The sequence below is a fragment of the Drosophila mojavensis genome, unplaced genomic scaffold (assembly GCF_018153725.1).
Source record: "Drosophila mojavensis isolate 15081-1352.22 unplaced genomic scaffold, ASM1815372v1 contig_74, whole genome shotgun sequence".
Classification (NCBI taxonomy): domain Eukaryota; kingdom Metazoa; phylum Arthropoda; class Insecta; order Diptera; family Drosophilidae; genus Drosophila; species Drosophila mojavensis.
Window position 1 is genome coordinate 174,988 of NW_025318899.1, and position 18,649 is coordinate 193,636.

General features: G+C 40.5%; 1 protein-coding gene and 1 long non-coding RNA gene across 3 annotated transcripts; one reads left to right on the top strand and one right to left on the bottom strand.

Moving 5' to 3' along the window:
• Positions 1–621: 621 nt before the first annotated feature.
• LOC122757540 lies at positions 622–18,575 on the bottom strand. Its single transcript, XR_006357603.1, has 3 exons — positions 18,501–18,575; positions 18,130–18,207; positions 622–792 (listed from the first exon to the last, which is right to left on the bottom strand). It is a non-coding gene; the product is annotated as an uncharacterized LOC122757540 (long non-coding RNA).
• LOC26528231 lies at positions 1,047–1,708 on the top strand. Of its 2 annotated transcripts, none has more exons than XM_044009899.1 (2): positions 1,047–1,294; positions 1,393–1,708. In XM_044009899.1, the coding sequence occupies exons 1-2, from the start codon at positions 1,291–1,293 to the stop codon at positions 1,608–1,610; spliced, it is 222 nt and encodes a 73-aa protein (XP_043865834.1). In that variant the 5' UTR covers positions 1,047–1,290; the 3' UTR covers positions 1,611–1,708. The 2 variants fall into 2 exon arrangements, with proteins under 2 accessions (XP_043865834.1, XP_015015786.1); XM_015160300.3 differs by having other exon boundaries at positions 1,053–1,294; positions 1,353–1,708.
• Positions 18,576–18,649: the final 74 nt, after the last annotated feature.

Genomic DNA, 18,649 nt, shown 5'->3' on the forward strand with positions numbered 1-18,649 from the left:
AGCCCACCTTATGTCATCAATTTAAAGGACTATCAGGATACCCTTTATACCCAACAAAGACATAACCTTTCTTAAGAAGAATTAGCAATCAGAATCATAAAAATCCTTCAAGGAACAGAGAAATATGGACTTTTGTCGCAACAAAAAAGTGCTTATAACTCAGCCGTATCCTTGTGTATCCTGGCAAGTATGGTGTTGAAATGTTGGGTGCCACCAGGACTATCAACTGGCCGAAGGACATCAAAGACGAGACGCCTTGCGAGATATTGGCGATTTTGTGTGTTTTTAGTGATATCCTTGATATCCCAGGCCGCCATGAGGCGAAAAAAGCCAAGTGTTAGATTCTTAGATGACCCCATAATGTTTTGATGGCAATCAATAGAGTTGGTCGTCGTGGTCTCGTCGCTCCATGCCACTTCGTCCTACGCAAGGATATATATGAGTTAGAGCAATTTTTCAGGGAATTTTTACCGGTGGAAGTATGCAATGAAATTAAACTTTTCGCAGATTCTGCAGATAGACTCTGCAAACGGATCGATTTATATCCCACCATTTTTTTCAAAGAAAACAATCCGGTATACTATTTTAAAATAAATTAAAAATGAGACATTTAAAATTGTTAAAATATTTATTATTTACATATATATTATATTATTTATACTAATTATGTAAATTTTGCTCCTGTCCAAGTGCATTAAAATGCTGCGCATAAGAGTATGCTACGCCATTCTGAAATACGCGATTTCAAAATAAAGTTCTATTCTGCCGCAAAGTCTGCAATGTTTTTTATTTCTGTAAGTAAAGATGAAAAAGTAAATGTCATTTAAATACAAATACTGGTTCTACACTTAATAAATATACATATATATATTTATAAAATTTAAATACAAATATTGCACACCGAAATAAATCAATTAATACTGCAAATAATCACAATAGGGGTTTAATAAAAATTAATAAATATACGAAAACGCTGGCACTATTGCTACTTAAATATCGTTTGCCAAGCCTTTAAGATGAATACACATAAGAAAAAAAATATATTTTATTACTTACATATGAGGTTATCAATTACACTTGTATTTTTCTGCCTGAATTTTCGACTCAAAATGCTCAACTTAAAACTATATTTTTCTCAAAAATACAAAATTTTTCTTGGCTCACTCTTTCACAGAGACATCATTGGTTGGCCTCTCTTTCACTTTGCGGCTACGATTTTCTGCTTCCGGTTGCTAACAATGCAATGAGCAACGTTAAAAGTTTCGCATTTCTACTGTATCTTATCGGCTTATGGGTAAGTCGCGCTCACCCAGTCTGCACAATATTCGTAATTTGTCTCTTTTATCCATTAGAGTCTGTCACATGAATATAACGATACTACACTTATAACAGGGGATGGCATAACCGTTTGCCAATACATTGATAATAAAGGCCCATTTGAAACCTTCAAGCGCGGCAAAGAAAACGATACCAAAATTAGAACGAATGTCTACTTTGGATCCCTTGAAACACCGCATTCAAGTAGTAATATTCACAGCAGTATCCACTCGGCTCTCCTACTATCTCTTATAGTGCAGAAACTAGATTTATGGTATCGACAGCGACTTTAGGCCATCATTAAATATTTAATTTAACTTCTACTAGTGTCAGAAGCATTGAAAACGTTTGGAATGAATTAAATAAAATGAGAGACCTTTTACGCACTCAACTCACAAATGAGCTCGGCTCCCAAAGAAGCTCGAGTATGTTTAGTTTATATTCAAAGCTTTTGCTTTTCAAATTAAATTCACAGATGAGCCCAAGAATACGTAAGCGCAACATTGCATCTGTGTGCTGTGCATGTGACTACTGCTGCAAAGACGCTCTCGTTTTTATACATTTTCACACATTTTCATTTTCGTTAACCGCTTACTAATTGTGAAATGAAGCGCATTTTAATTGCAATGCAAATTAAGAGCTGAGGCTGAAGTATCCTTTTTATATGCACATAAATATATGAGTAAATGAACGGGCTTTGAGCAAATTAAAGACAGTTAAGAGCTACATTAATAATTAATGTTTTTAGATTTGGCCTAAATTATCGTACTAAATATTTAATTGATTAGACTTTAAGATTTAATTGATACGAAAATCTGCCATAGTGCCGTGAATGTCCATTGCACAGATTCCCAATGCATGCCTGCGCTCGGCTTTTGTTTAATTAGAAACACTATTTTTCTAATTGAATGCAACGAGAGTTGTTCCGCCAAATTCAATAAATGCAACTACTCGGATGTGACGATGGCCAGCAATCAGACATTCCGCAACAAAAAGGACGCCCGACAGGTAGGTAGATTCACCTGTAGCTGCCAGAACAAAGCAGATTGCAGCAGCAAAAGCAAGAGCAGGGAGCAATGCTGACGTGTGCAATGCTGTTGCCAGGATTATCTGCTGTTTATATGTGATGTGTTTGCAAACCAGAGTGAGATTGCAGGTAGCAGCAGCAGCAACTCCTGCTGCTGGTTGCCATGGCGGCCGACGCCGGCTTTGTGTGTGCCCGATTGCGAATTGCAATTGGCATTGCATAAATGTTGTGCCTTTTAATTAGCACGCACTTCACATCCAACATCTCGATTATCTGCTGTGCATAATTAGAAGCATAAGCCGCAAACGCGTTTTGTGTTTGAATGCGCTTAAAGCTGCCACGCATTGCGAAATGCTTTCAATGCGAGAGTGAATAAGAGCTTGGAGGCGTGAGTGAAAGAGAGAGTAAAGGGAACGGATATGATGTTCCTGCTGCTGTGCTCGAGTGTCCAACGAGGCGTGTAGTATGATGACGTATAACACGCGCCAAGAAAGTGCCAGAGGAGTTGAGTGTAATGTGGAAAGTGCCGAGAAAATTGTGTCAGCACTCGCCGCAGCATCATCAGCAGCAACACCCACTGTGGACTTATTAAGCTGATCAACAGCCCACGCAACGGACTCACTTACCCTTGGGCAACCTATTTTGACCCCAGCACAAGAGAGTACAGAAGAAGGGAAAAATCTACGCTGAATTGTTTTCATACCTATATACACATATATGTATATGTATATATATATATATATATATATATATATATATATATATATACATAGAGAGAGAGAGAGAGAATCAGTTGGCATTTAGCCAGCATGCATATTAAATGCAGCGCATCCTTAACAACATAAAGCCGCCTCCTGCCCAACTGGGTCACCGGCAGAACGGAAGGAAGTCGGCAACAGTTGCGGCTGGCTGAATGAGCAACTAAAATGAAATTGATGAAAGTCAGTAAAATGCAGCGAGGATTCGGTAAGCTTTAGCAGGCAGCCAGAGCGGCTTAAAGGCTTCATTTATTTTAAGCATCAACTGCGTTAATATGATCCAATTATATCGAGCAAAATACATATATCAGCAAATTTGCACAGCGCATCGAATTGAGATTGGAACAGATTTGATTTACTATTGTATATATAGCTTCAGATGTAATACTACGTGGCATATTATTAAGCATACTTTTATATCTTACTCCCATCTTGTTTTTGAAGCAATACTCAGGTTTTTCCTCTGTAACATCATGCCGTTTATTAATTATGCTTTAATCTGGTATATAAAATATAAACCCTGTCTCATTATTATTATTTCACAACAAGACTCAATTAATTTTTATGTTGCCTGAATGCTTTTCCCTCCCTCTTCTCTCTTCTCAACCTTTTTTTTTCTTGAAATAAAAGACTCAAATTTCGCCTGTATCGAAAAGTATCTCTTTCATATTAATTATCCGTTTCCTGAGCTCACCAAAAGATTAAAACGGAACCAAATAGACGAATAAATAAAAAATCCAGCCACATACATATGTGCCTGGACTGGGACATTCCCGTAAAACTTTTAGCTTTTAATGCCGTTAATTAATCGATATACTCCCTACACTTTCTGAAGCTAGCTCAAAATGGCCAACGAACTCATAGCCAGACAAGCAATTAGAAAAACGTTGCAACAGCCGTCAAGTTGTGGCCCCAAACAGAGGAGGCAAGAATGCCACCCCAATTGTCCCCACAGGCAATCCCAACGACAACAACAAAAACTAAAGCAGCAGAAAGAGCATCCCGCCCACATGCCCAGCAGCCACCCGCATCACTCATATGATTTACAGTTTCCCATAGAGGGAGCGACGTCTCTCAAAGGCCTTTGGCAGAAGTTAAGAAATGAAATTTCAAGAAAATTGCACAAACAACAGGAAGTCGACAAACGGCACCCGGACCGAAGCCGAGAGTGGGAAAATATTGTAAAACTCTGGGCTATAAAGTAAATATACACGATACATATCGACACTAGACGGAGGGCGGATAAAGAGAAGCAAAGAAAACAACAAACAGAATGCGAACAGTAGAAAAGTCGTTATCTTAATTACTTTTATAGCTTCGATTTCGTGGAGCACAACAAGCACAAGAACAACTACAAAGTACGTGCGTCTAAGCCAAAAAAAGAGACAGCATCAAGCTGCTGCTGATGCTGCTAGTCAAGTTTAACTTTGAGCATAGACTTTAAACCTTACCCACAAGCATTAAGTACTTATAATTGGAGCAACACGCATGTCGAGAAGGACAAATTCATGGAATAATATGAGCTGAAGGATTTCTGCTCTCCCCTTGCAAATTAGCTTTTCTACTTTCTTCCTCTTTGTCTCCCTTTCAGTCTCATTCTCTTTCTCTTTCTTATTAATTCTCCTCTTGTCTTACAATGTTCTTCTGATTCCCTATTATGATCTGATACTAATGTCTGTAATGTCTCTTCAATTCTCCACACTACGCTTTCTCCCACACACGCACACACGCATATCAACATTGTCAATACAAGAGTACTGCCCCTACTTTTTTGCTATATGTCTTTCGCCATCTGATGCTGTCTCATTAGGTAGAAGGCTTTGCCATAGAAATGCTGTGCAAATTTATGCACTTCATTATGACACATTTTGTCAGCTTTCATCTAGGCATATAGAAGGAGTGGTGAATGAGTGAATGAGTCGGTGCGCTGGGGCGGGGCACGCGTGTTTGCTCAGTTAACACACACCCACTTAATGAAGTGGCGTAGTCATCAAATCCCCACTGAGTTTCGTTCTATTCGGGTTAGTGGAGCTCGTCCTTGAGCTCGCTCACCTTATAGAAATTTAATGAGCTGCCAGATAAATAATACATGTGGCGCAGTTAATTTCACACAGTTGAAACCTTTAAACTAGCACTTAATTAGCATTGCGTATACGAGTCCGTACGAAAGTGAGCCCGGGCTGGTGCTGGTCCCGGTGCTAGAGTTTTTCAAAGCAGCAAATCAATTTGCCTAGATGCCCGGAAGCCTCACAACGGATATGAAAGACGACTGCCTGTGGCAATCCACAGCCATGACATGGCTTTTGAAAAGTAATAAACACCAACAAAAATAACAACAACAGCGACGACCAAGACAACATCAGCAACAACAGCAAACAATATTCAGCTGAGCAACAATAACAACAGCGAGGCTTTTCAGAGTTGGAAATTATTTTGACATTTGACTGTGGCCGCAAAAATATATTTGTGATTATATACGGGGGCATACCAAAAGTGCTAGGGATGCCAACATCAATGTGCTGTTGACAACTTGAAAGTAGCAACCGAAAGCACTATAACAAGGTGGGCGTGGCTGCAGAGGCAGTGGGGGACGGACCGGCTGGGGCTCGTCTGTTGGCATGACACTTTGCTCATTGAAGTGCGGCAAAGTTTTCGCTTGTTAATATTGAGACGCGCATTATTTATGCCAAACTTTTTAGCAACACTTTGCGATTGATGGGCGTGGCTGGCGTGTGCGTAACTCAGTGTCCGGGCTACTCTGGCTCGAGCAACTTTTAACGAGTTGTCGACTACAAACTGCAAATGTTTGCACCTAGTCACAAGCACTTTTTGCGCTCACTTTTGCATCAAATGCAAGGCAGAAAAGTTGAAAGCTGCTTAACTCGTTGCAAGCACACAAAATAGAAGTTGCTCGCAACTTGACAATCATACGCAACGTTGCGCCTGCAAGCATCTGCCTTTCCATCCACAGATGTACTTGAAGCGCCTTTAAGCTCGACTCGAGTTTCTGCTTCTGCTTCTGCTTATTGCAGATGCCGAGCAGAGGGCGAAAGCATTTTATGATTACCACATGAGAAATGTTGAAAATTTCATTAGTTGGCTGCGTTGTTCCTCCACACAAGTGGACAGCTGACCCCAAACCAAAATCAAGATAATTTTCTCTTGTTGCTGGCGAGGATTGCATAAGTGCTATCGTATAACTTTTTAATAAAGTGCTAACTATAGGAATAGCATATGATAGAGACAGAGATAGAAATATATGCATGCAAAAAATATATTCAATAAGAATACCTTATGTAATATCAAATGTAAATGCAGTAGAATCTCGATCATTCAAAATGGCAGGGGAATCAAATTTTTTTTTTTTTTTCGATTTACACAGAAATTTAAAGAGAATTATTGACAACGAATTTCTTTCAAAGGAATAGAATTTTTTCGATATAGCGGGGTACAAATTATCGAGAGTAGACTGTATATCATATTCCTGATATACTGTTGACTTACTACAAATATATTGTAATTGCAATGTTATATTTATAGTCCTACAATGATGGTATCGGTTCCCATACACTTCATACATTCTGCTTCATTCCATATAAACTCGCATATTCACACTTTTAGAGCCCTTAATTAATATGACTGCAAACATCATCAAGGGAGCCAAGTAAGCATCATCTACATAGCAACAACTGTGCATAAAGTTTTCCAGCTCAGCTTCAGCTAGTTTCACCAACAAGAAAAGCAACAACAACAACAGGAGAAACCGCATACAAATTCATAAAAACGTTTAAAAACACGCAAAAAGTGAAATACCAACCCCTAACCGCAGTCTCTGTCCGCACACAGCTCCCCACATAGACACCAAACTGACCAAGGAAGACCCAACATGAAATTCCCAGACAAGCAGGAGCACAGGGCGTAGAGGACCTCCAGGGCCTGCAGGACCTGCACAGCAGTCATAATGAGAGAGCTGGAGCTGGCGCTATAGCTCGGTCTCGTATTTGTGGTGCTGGTCAGCAGCAAACATTGCAATTTCATTTAATAACAAAATATTTGGACAACCCCAACGTTGGGCTGGAGATGAGAGGCAAACAGACCCAGTTAGAAGCTCAGCAAGGATAATCCAGAGAGACAAGCGATAGTAGAGAATGGCAGAAGGCAAATTATTACGTCTTTATGCAGAAATTATTTATGATTGCATTGTCTAGACTTCATGGCGCGCACAATGCACCGGAATTCCGCGACGCCACAGAGAGAAACTGAAACTGAAGCCGAGACCCAACAATGTTTAGTTGGATAATTTATGTGCTGATTGCTCATACGCCACGTGTGTCAGGAGTAGCTTAAAGACGATTAAATGAATTCAGGACAAAGTTTGCCAGAGCTTGATGCAGATACAGATTTATTTGGAGGTCTACTCTTATCCAATTGGTGTTAACTTGCTTATTTTAATGTGAACCTTGTTTAATCCATAAAGTTGCTAGGTCGGCCAAGAGCAATTTACACTAAAAACTAAAAAGTTGCTCATCGCAGTAAAACTCCATTCAATTTACCCTACTCTAGCGCCGGTTTTTTCATTGCTGATTGGGGATTATCCAATAAATGAAGCATGATACCAACTGTTTACAGTCAATCTGTCATTATTTACACCTACCAATGCTACAGCTTTAAGCTCGACCTCAGTCGGAGTGAGCTCAGCAGCTGGTTGCCAAAAAAAAAAAAAAAAAAAAAAAAAAAAAAAAAGACTGTAAATTGCATTGGCAGAATTTAATTAACGTCGCATTGAATTTTAATCAAGTTCATTCAACGGCGACAACGACAACGTGACATTATTTGCATGCGAAATTAACCTGTGACACGCGATAGAGAGAGACACGCGGTAGAGAGCCGAGGAAGGGCAGGCGGCTTTGGGCGCTAGGTGGCGGTCGCGGTCGACAGGTGGCGCCCTTTGACAAACATGACACGATACGTTGTAAAAAAAAAAAAGGCATTACAAAATGAAAAGCAAAACATATTTTGTTCACATATATGTACATGTGAGTATGTATGAATATGTGCTTGTGGGATGGTTGACAATATATACCTAACGAAGTGAATGTTAATGGGGATATTAGTCAAGTATGAGGAGTAGTAAACACCATGCTGAAGTACTGAATGTTATGTACATAAGTGTATAGTCCATTAGAGTTTTCTTTTTTGCAACTCAGAACAGTCTACAGAGTATATTCTAGTCAGGTATACTCCACTACGGCATACTTACTTGGCTCACAATGTTATTTGGTTTGTGATTATGCCAATAGGTAAAAAATTAATGGGAAAGAGGAATAGAGTATAAGAGATTGAGAGAGAGGTGGATAGAGAGAGAATAAAGTAGCTAAATTGATAGGAAAATCTTTAGGGAAATAGGAATTCTGTGCTCCAGCCACACACGAGCGTTGTTAAGTTTAAACTTTAAAGTGCAAATTTCGTATGCGAACAAATCAAACCTATCCGTAGCATTCATTTAGCAAGCAATTCAATTGCAGAAATTGCAAATTTTGCCAGCATGCTTCATGCCTTCCTCCGTCTCTTTCCCTCGCTCTCCCTTGTTGGCAATTTGTAGTTTTGCAACAATTACAGCAAAATATGCAAACAAATTTGCAACAATTCAGCAGAGGGAACATGTTCCATGTTGCTGTTGGGTCCTTCGCCGTTGCACGCCCTTCGCTTCAGACAATGCCACAGTGGAGGTTGGCTCCAATTTCTGTTGATTATTGCACGCTGCTCCGCTTGGCCAGGCTGGCCTTTAATTGAAATATGATTTTGCGACTAACAATGATTGAAAGTGTAGATGCGGAGCAGATGTCAGAAGCAAGCAAAATTCGATTCTCAATTTCAGCAATATGCAGAGTGCCTGTGCGCAACATGTCCAGGTGCAGGTGCCAGCAGCCACAACCTGCTGAAGGCTCTGGGTCGACCCACTTGGCTGGCTCCACTTTATTCATACGGCATGCCAGGCACATAGAGCTCAAACAAAAACTGTCATGTTTCATGGTCGAGTTTCTAAAGCCCAACCGAAAAGTCACAAACTTTTCGGGCATCACCCAACATGCGATATGCAAAGCATGCCAAGGCGTCGAAATATGCAAATTTTAGCTATGCAGAGCGAAAGAGAAAGGGAAAACCGACAGCCAATCATTTTCACCACCTGCATTGCATTTTACTTTTCCAAAAAGCCAAATCACTTGAACCCCAAATTGAATTGAACTGAGCACGAACATTTCGTGTTGCGACGAAAGGGTTCTCTGCTGTATCCCTAACTGCATAGCTACGACAATTCAATTAAGTTGTAGCGCTTAGATTCAGCTTGTGGCTGGGTCAATGTGGAGATAGTTGACTAAATGGAATACAATTTTATCATACTTACTACACTTACCAGATTATGCAGACTATTACCTGATAATATAAGGCACATCAAGAGCTAACTGAAAGCTCCGTACTGTTGTACACGTCTCCTGCAGCTACGAACAAGTTTAATATCGTATTGATGACCCGTATTGATGACAATTTGTCATTTTCTCCGTTCCGTCATAATAATTCTTCTCTCTACCCATTCCCATACAGCTGTGACTGGCGGTCCAGTCTAAGGCCAGACATATGGCCACCATCATTTAGCACAGATCTGCGAGCCCCTTTCAAGTGCCACTTAGAACCATCACAAAGCGGTTGCTGCACGCTCAGTTCACAGGGCCAACATAGTCGCATTAACAGTCGCCCATGTGGGGTGGGCGTGTCAATGACTGCACGCTGCAGTTGCCCCATCCGAACGTTTACGATGTGCAGCCATTTGACTCCTCACGTCTCTCGGCTCTCCCTTTCTCTGCTTGCCCGAGACAACCAAAATGCACTTTTCGGTCCAGAACTAATTTTATGACCGCAGAACTTAGTATGCGCCTGCTTTAATGGTCGATCCAAGAAGTGATTCCTCTTAACTCATAATTGCCCGCATAGTCAAGCAACGTCTGCGCCATTATGACAATTGGCATTGCACCAATATAAGAGCAGCCAGAGCTGCCTGAATAACAAAGGCAATGGGAGCTGTGCCAACTGCCCTCAGTCCAAAAAAGACATTCAAAAAGTTGTCAGCTTTTGGCGCTGCGTGGCCTGAACGCGAGAACAATTAAACGACAATCCATTTAATGGCCAGTGACAGACAGAGACAGAGTCAGGAATAGGGACAGGGACAGAGTCACTCAGACAGAGGAAGAGACGGAGAGAAAGATTGGACATTTTAGAGATTCGTCGACTTAATAGCGAAATTATTGTCACTTTGAAGTCGGCGCCATTAAATGAGTTTGAAAAGCCACAGCGTTAATTTTATGACCAAACGAAGAAGAACTTTATGCGGCAGATGAATATACATATATACTATATATTGATTTATTTCAAGCGCAACGCGTAGCTGAATACCCAAAGGCTCCCATACAAAAGCAAACCCCAATAGAATTCAGTTAAAAATAGATGCAACAAAAAATAATATTGGCCGCAATTGACCCTAAACACTGCGCAACATAGAGCTGGCCGCATATGTATTCGTATATATAAATTATACATAAATTGTTAATATTTGGCAAAGCAGAAATTAATTAAAAACTTGTGTACAATATAATATTGGAAAATTTTTAAAAACATTTTTTGTTGCATAGTATTTGGTATCGAACGTGAAGCCGGTAACTTGCTCGATTGTTTATTTCTATAACAATTCAGCTTTAATTGTTATTTTGATTTATGATTCCCTTTTAGCATTTGACTTTATCGTTTCATTACGCTCAGTTTAATTTCTATTGGAAAAAGCTCAAATTATTTAATAACTATTTTAAGCTGCTTTTAAACCGAGGCTGGGCAGCCTTTAATTGCATTCCGTGCTCTAAAAATTCAATTAGTTATTTTAATTATATTTACGTATTTGTCTGTTTACCATTTATTGGCTAATAAACCTACAGAGGAAGGTTTAAATACAATTATTACAAAATTAATTTCAATTTAATTAAGTGAACAAATCAGCGCTTCAATCAGGAATTAAACATTTTTTGTTATTGAGTTTGAATTCTCAGTCATAATTCAGAGCCTTAATAATTTCAACTATATATGATACAGAGTATTCAGTTTAGTCTCTCAAGTTTACAATCAAGTTTATTAAATAAACGACTTAACTTCTCCTCAATTTTCCCAGAATGAGCCTTTATACTAAGCGTCAACTAACACCTTCCACAATAGACCCACAGGCAACGAGACTTTACCTCTTTAGCATATATTAAATCTATTTTATTATATCATATGCCTGACTTAATACACTGATTTAAACATTACACAAGGAAACATGCGGAAAATGAGGGTCGCCATTGGAAAAAAAGAGACTGCTAACAAACCCTAGATCCCTGATACACAACTGCACGCACAGTTATAAGGCACACACACACACATAGAAAGAGGCAGCCAACACACATATGTTGTACACCGTAGTAGGGAAAAGCGTTTTTAATTTGCGTATTTTAGTCACGTTCAGGTAAATCTCAATTGAATCGAATGTGACACCGGATGTGAAAATTGTGCACATTTTCCAAGCATTTAACAGCGCAGCGAGAAAGTAAGTGAGCTATGTGGCAAGTGTTGTTATTGTTGTTGTAGAGGCTGTTGATATTGCTGTTGTTGCTGCTGTTGTCAGCGACGCGAGACTCGACTGTAATTGTTGCTGCTGGAAAGCAAAGCACGAGACACAAACAAGTAAGATGGCTCCAGTCGAGACTGCTCGACTAGGAGATACCCTGAACCCTCCAAGCTGATATTCTAATCAGTCTGGACTTCTTTTATGCACACATACATACACATGCACTTATAAGCACGCGCTCTGCTGACTGCGCAGTTAGCAGCAACTGCGCTTGGGCTGCGCTGCAGTGTGGGCAATATTATGAGAATTTATTTGTTGAATAATTTGTTTTGTAGACATACGATCCTAATGAAACTTTTAGAGCGTAATCATATGGTTAAAATATGTGTACATTCCAAAGCACAAGTCTCTAGTACTTGAAATGCGTTTTTTTGAAATTGGGGGCGAAGGGGGCGTGGTATCCAAAATCTGTAAATTACAAAATTTTTGTGTCTATTAACTCTATATACAACGCAAATTTGAAGTCTCCAGGTTTAAAAGTGTTCAAACTAGGCTGAAAAAACCAAGTCGATTTTTCGATTATTCTCGATAAAAAAGTTATCGGATGAGTTATCGAAAAAATAAAGCAAACTCGTACTGCCTATGGTATACACGAGTATGCATGCCAAATTTCAGCTTTCTAGCTCTTATATCTTCTGAGATCCTTTTGCTCATACGGACGGACGGACGGACGGACGGACGGACGGACGGAGGGACGGACGGACGGACGGACGGACAGACGGACAGGGCTATATCGACTCAGCTCGTCGTCCTGATCAAGAATATATATACTTTGTGGGGTCTGCGATGATTCCTTCTGCCTGTTACATACTTTTCACAAAACCACTATACCCTGATTTCCCATTTTCAATGGGTTCAGGGTATAACAAAGATCGCATCACTAAACATGCTGCAAATGTACGTAAGGCATAGGAAAACACGTAGTCGCATGTATCGAGAGGATATACACTACTCCTAGCAACAGCAGCAGCAGCGCCAACAGCTCCTGCCGACAACATCGACAGCTACAACGTAACGTGTAAACAAAACCGTTTAGAGAGTGTCCAGCATTTCCTCCATTTCCTCTGATGACGGCTACTTTGTGCCTTGTCCGGCAGATATGTGGACTGTTACCGTTGTGTGCTGTACCTGTTTACCTTTATTGTCGAATACCCTATGGGTGGTGTGTAAAGGACTGTATGCATACTCTTGAGATTTTTTGACAGGGGTCTATAGTAAGGGTATTTTGTAGTAGAGCAGAGCCTAAACAGTTTGTAAAATATCCAATCAATTATTACTATTATTAAAGTGGTTGCCCCATCTTGGCATTGAATACCAAATCTGATTTAAAATAGTCTCCTCAACTGGGTATTTGTTAGTCAGACGCATTTTCTCTTTCACTTCGAGCACTCAATACAGGTCTCGACGTAGTTTTGTGTAGAAACATTCAGCAGTGAGCTAAGTAGGCAATTTCTGTTGCGTAGTGCGCAATTGTTGCTGAACGCTTGCTGTTGATGCAGGCTAGGTGGCAAGTGCCAGCAGGATATCAACATATTCCTTTGAACTCGAAGCGTTAACAAATATTGACACATCGGATTAGCAGGCATTCGAATGTTCGTTTCAATTGTTAGCACATAGCTCTAAATGGCTTTCATGCTCTTGGCTCTTGTACATGAGCAGCTATACTTTTAGGCTCTGTTCATCCATCAAATTGTCGCTGCAGCTGTTCAACACGTAATTACATTTTTATTTATTGAATTTTCATGCATGCAGGGACCGAGCAACAGCATGCGACGGCAGCAACAACAAGAGCAACATCAACATCAACTTACAATTTTGTCGGTCCAAAAATTGTTTAGCGACAAATTGTCACAGGCGCTGACGTGACTGCCTCATGTTGTCTGACTGACTGACTGACTGACGAGTTGTTCTGATGCGTTGCTGTTGCGGCTGCTGCTGCTACTGCCACAAAATATTCCACAAAGTCAACAGCAACGACAGCAGCAGCAAAATGAGGTCAACCATGAAAATTGCACCAGCGGCAGCAATTTCTCATTTTGAGTTTAGCAGCCAACAAAATCCTCCCAAAAAAGAAAAAGAGTAACACACACACACAAAGAGCTAAAAAAAAAAAAAGGAAAGAAAGAATTTCGCGATGCGCTCCACTGGCAACAGCGACAAAATTTTGCTGTTGTTGTTGTAGCTTGTTGCTGCGGTCAATCGGCTGTTGTTGTTGCATGTTGCTGTTGCTGCTGCCGCTGCCGCTGCTGCCGCTGCTGCTGCTGCTGCTGGTGTCATGTCGTTCATCACCGTAACAATTTTTATTGCTTGCCGACCGCAACATTGTTGTCGATAAAATTTTAATTCGCATTGTTTTTTGTATATTGTATTTCGTATTCCCAGCCTTATGGCATTATCTCTCAAAAGTTACTAAAATGTATATTTGTTAATATTGATAGAAGTATTTTATGTGAAAGAGGATTCTGTTGTCAATGTATATATCATCTTTTGTTTATATTTTCGATTCTATCTTATCTTTATAAGCTGCATTTATAAAGTAGTTTGGATCGACTTTCCATGCGCCCTCAGCTCGGTTATAGCGTACCTAAATGTCTTAAAAGTCGAACTCCTTTGGCCATGTATTTTTGCATGCCTTCGCTTTGGACAGCTCTTCCGCCAAATTGATTTATAGCGTTCGAACATGTAGCAGACTGCCCAAAAATAAAAAAAATAACAAAAATATATGGGAAGCCGCATGAAATGAAGACAACCAAAGCATTTTTATTTTTTTCATGAAGCACGTACCCCAATTATAAATGCAGCTAATTGCGCCAGCAAATGTTGCATGAAAGCGTTGCAAATTTTTAATAACATGGCAAATAAATGTTGCGCTAAATTGTCAACATTAAGTTGAGAGCAGCAGTAACTGCAGCAGCAGCAGCAGATGCTGTGGCAGCAACACTTGACAACATGGCAACCACAGCAATATGAGCCAGCACAGCGGACAAAAAACCATTCAGAGATTCTATGAGCGCACATTTATCATGCGGCAGTACGGCGACATGTTGCATGCTGCAATTCCTGCTGGCTACCGTTTTCCAAGCAGCACGCTTTTGACCTGAGCCGGCGCAGTGCGCGTGCCACAGCCCCCAACAGCAGCAGCAACAGCAACACCAACCAGCGACAACAACACCAACCAGCAACTGCAAACAATGGCAACACGAATTTTAAGACAGCGTTGCCAAATGTTGAACTTGCAGCTTGATCTTTTGATCTTATCGCCTGGCCAGACCAGACCAGAACCAAGAGTGTGAACTGAACCTTTTGCCTGCCCCATCCGCTCCTCGCCTCGCGATGATTAATTGAAATTTCACTTTTTTCGCGCTGCGCCTCTCAATTTTGCATTTATTTCGCTCGCACTTTAATTGATACCTTCCAAATGAAGCGCACGCCTCAAGAGCATGTTGCAAGTGCCATTTAGGGGCGCATTTGTTGTCGCTCTTAAGCGGCAATGCAACACGCCCCTTTCCTCATTCGCCGTTATGCCACACAACAAAACAGCAACAGCAACACAGCAAGCAATTAGCTGCTGGCCCAAAAATATGTTGCACCCTCTGGGTGCCTCCTAATGATTCACCATGTGCCACAGAATGCCAATTACACATGCTAATTGCGCCACAAAAGCCACTTGAGGCAGAAACTCAACTTTGCTTTGATTGCCAGTCTTTAGTGATTTTTCAACTCTGTCAAATCTGGGTTCATTAGCAAGGAATCATTAATTTTCAGCAAATGGCTTTTGACGCACGTGTTATGACAGATGGATCTGAAGATGAATGTGTCGAAGATAAGCAGGTGGGAAAATACAGCTAAGGATATATTCATATATACACATAATTACTTAAATTGTAGACTCCAAAACAAGAGTTACTAATTTGACATAGACAAGATAGTCTTGCAAATATTCAGACGGATATATAACTAATAAGTCACAATCGCACTTGAGCTCAACACTTAATGAGAGTTGATTTACAAGCTGAATCCGTGAATGAAACACAGGTGTAAAGATGTTGTACAGAAATTGATGTACAGAAATTGAGAAACAACCTTCAAAAGATTTATGCAACATGAAAGAGTTATCATCTGAGAGATATTAAATAAATATATTATACTCAATTGGATAGATTTCAATTTGGGGAAGATGCTTACCAACAAAAAAAGCTTATCAACAAAAACTCTCTAAAATTAATTAATTCTGATCAAGATACGATTAAAAAATAATTACAACAACAATGGTAGTTAGGTTTCTTTAGCAACAGCAATACAATAACATATTTCTATTCCACATTCTTCAACTCTCCTGTTCTCTCTCTTGCTTTCTTTCCAGATCAAATCTCTCGTTCTATTTGTGCTGTGACAGCTTGGCAACATTTGCCTCCGACAACATTCCAGTTGCTGTTGGTGGGGCGAACGCGAGCAACTCGATGATGTTGCCATGTCGCCCGCTGCTGCTGGCGTCGACGCGGCGACAAAAAACACGCTGCCAACTGATGCGGCGCACAGCAACGAGTTGCACGTGGATGTCAGCAAACAGAAGCAGCAGGCACAGCCGCAACAACAGCAACAGCAGCTCACAACGTGTGGCACGCAGAACCGCGTGGCAACAGCAACAACAACAACAACGCTTCGTAGCAAGTTCGGCTTCTGTGTGCACTTCGTGAATGTGCTAGAGCTGAAGATGTTGCTGCTGCTGCCGTTGATAATGTTGCAGCTGGGAAATGTGGCCAGCAAAAAGGTTTTTGGGCGAATTGCATTGGGGCCAGCTTTCAGTTGTTTTGTTGCTTATCAGGCAGCGCTTTAGCGTCTTGTCATAAATTATGAGCAATGTTATAGTTTGCCTTTGTGCAGCATTCACACCCACACACACCAATACATACACCAACACACGCACTGAAAGCACTCACATCACATCACATCCCGATTTGGATTCACGCGTGGTCGCCTCTATAACTCATCCCTCATCCGCGTCACGCCGTCTGCGGTCGCCGACATGTTACGCTTGCCTGCTCGAGTTCAGCTAACAGCGGGTAGACTTAACTATAACCGCCTTTCATTTCCTGCTACCCACTGCACTTCCACCATCACCAGGATGCCCCACTTCACCCACCCAGCCAGCTGCATTGAAAATCATTTCCAAATGCAGCCACGCACGCGAAAAATGAGCTCGTTTGAAATCCAAACATTTTAGCAGCCTTCTAGCCGTCACATATTGGCCCCAACCACGCCCCCTCTCCCCTCTCTATCACTCCCTGCACCTATCCTGCCCATCTCGTAGAGTTCCTGCTATTTATTCATTGGTGCGTGTTGCCAAATGCCAAACATTTTTAGATGCGACTGCGAACGATGCTTGTAAATACTTTGGAGCTGTGCAAAAGTGGAAAAGATTTGCTCTCGCAGCTGTTGAAGTTGCGTTGTTGTTGTTGCTGTTGTTGTTGCTGCCAGTTGTTGCTGCTATTTGGCATTTGCCAGAGAATTCACAGTGCGCTTCTCCGACTTGACAACTCGCAGAGTCGGCCACTTCGGCGGCAACATGGCTCAGAGTGTGTGACACGAGCATTTTTAATGCACTTTTAATTAATTATTGGCGCTAACCAAAAACTTGGCAGAGTGCTCAGCTAGATGAACATGTGTCACCAAATGAATTGGCCACATTCAACATTAGTTTTTAGTTACAGCACAGCGTACTCACTCAAGAATTTAAGATCGCGAGAGCTCACTTAAGGGTAAGCCGTAAATTGGATTTTTGGTTAAATCTGAATTGCTGAAATAAGAGCAAAAACTTTAATTTTTTTTTTTTTTAATTATATTTAAGTGATCATCCATCAACTACAACTTTACATTTTCGACGAATATAAAATACTACCCATAAAACCTTTTGCAATATTTTACGATGCAGTCTAGTTTCATTAAACACAACTCAACCCACTGTTGAGCAAGTCAAATTGAAGCTATCAATTAATTAAAAGTAATATGAACATTTAAGCAGGTAGAGAAATTATCAATTAGAAGCTCTTACGCTTAGACCAACAAGTGCTACATAAAATTTATGAATCTGCCGTTTGATATCGTAAAAAAAACTTGTTATCATTAGAGAAGATAAGGCGCGGTGGCTGACGTGGACTCTGATTGGCTGCTGTGGATGCTGGAATACCCAGTTTGCCATGCCATGGCTCGCTATGGGATCCTCACATACACATACTCACGGGCACACACACAGCACAGACGAAGAGACTAACACACATACGAAACACCCGCGACCAACAGTGAGAGACGGTATTACTTACGTTCCACAAACAATGTCCATGTGAATGGATGGAAACTGGTTGTCAGTTGCACAGTGATTCAGCAGTTAATGAACTCAGCTGAAATCACACAAATATTAAATACGATTACTTTTAGTAGTCTTGTAACCATTAATATAATCCAAAAAATGATCATATATCCTATTTATACATAAGAAAATTAGAGTATAGATTGTATTAATAGTAAATGTCAAGAGAACACTAATAAAACTTTTTATCATAATGAAATGATAAAACTAAAAATAAATCAAATGTTTCTTACATTATTATTTTAAAAAAGAGATTAAACTAAAATAATTTAAAGGAGAATCATTATAATTGTAACAACATAAGTCATATTTATGATGAAATACCTTTAGCTGCAACATTAAACCACAGTACGACGTCGCTGTTGCTGTTGCTGTTGCTGTTGCTGCTGCCATGACAGCGAGCAGCCGAACAGCCGCTGCCTGTGTGACTGCCTGCCTCTGCCTGGCTGTGTGGCTGCTTGGCTGCTTGGCTG

Bases quoted from the DNA above. Each gene is read 5' to 3' on its own strand.
- LOC26528231 (XM_015160300.3), top strand. From the start codon at position 1,244: ATGAGCAACGTTAAAAGTTTCGCATTTCTACTGTATCTTATCGGCTTA. The intron at 1,295-1,352 runs GTAAGTCGCGCT...TTTATCCATTAG, and splicing joins TGTATCTTATCGGCTTATGG to AGTCTGTCACATGAATATAA.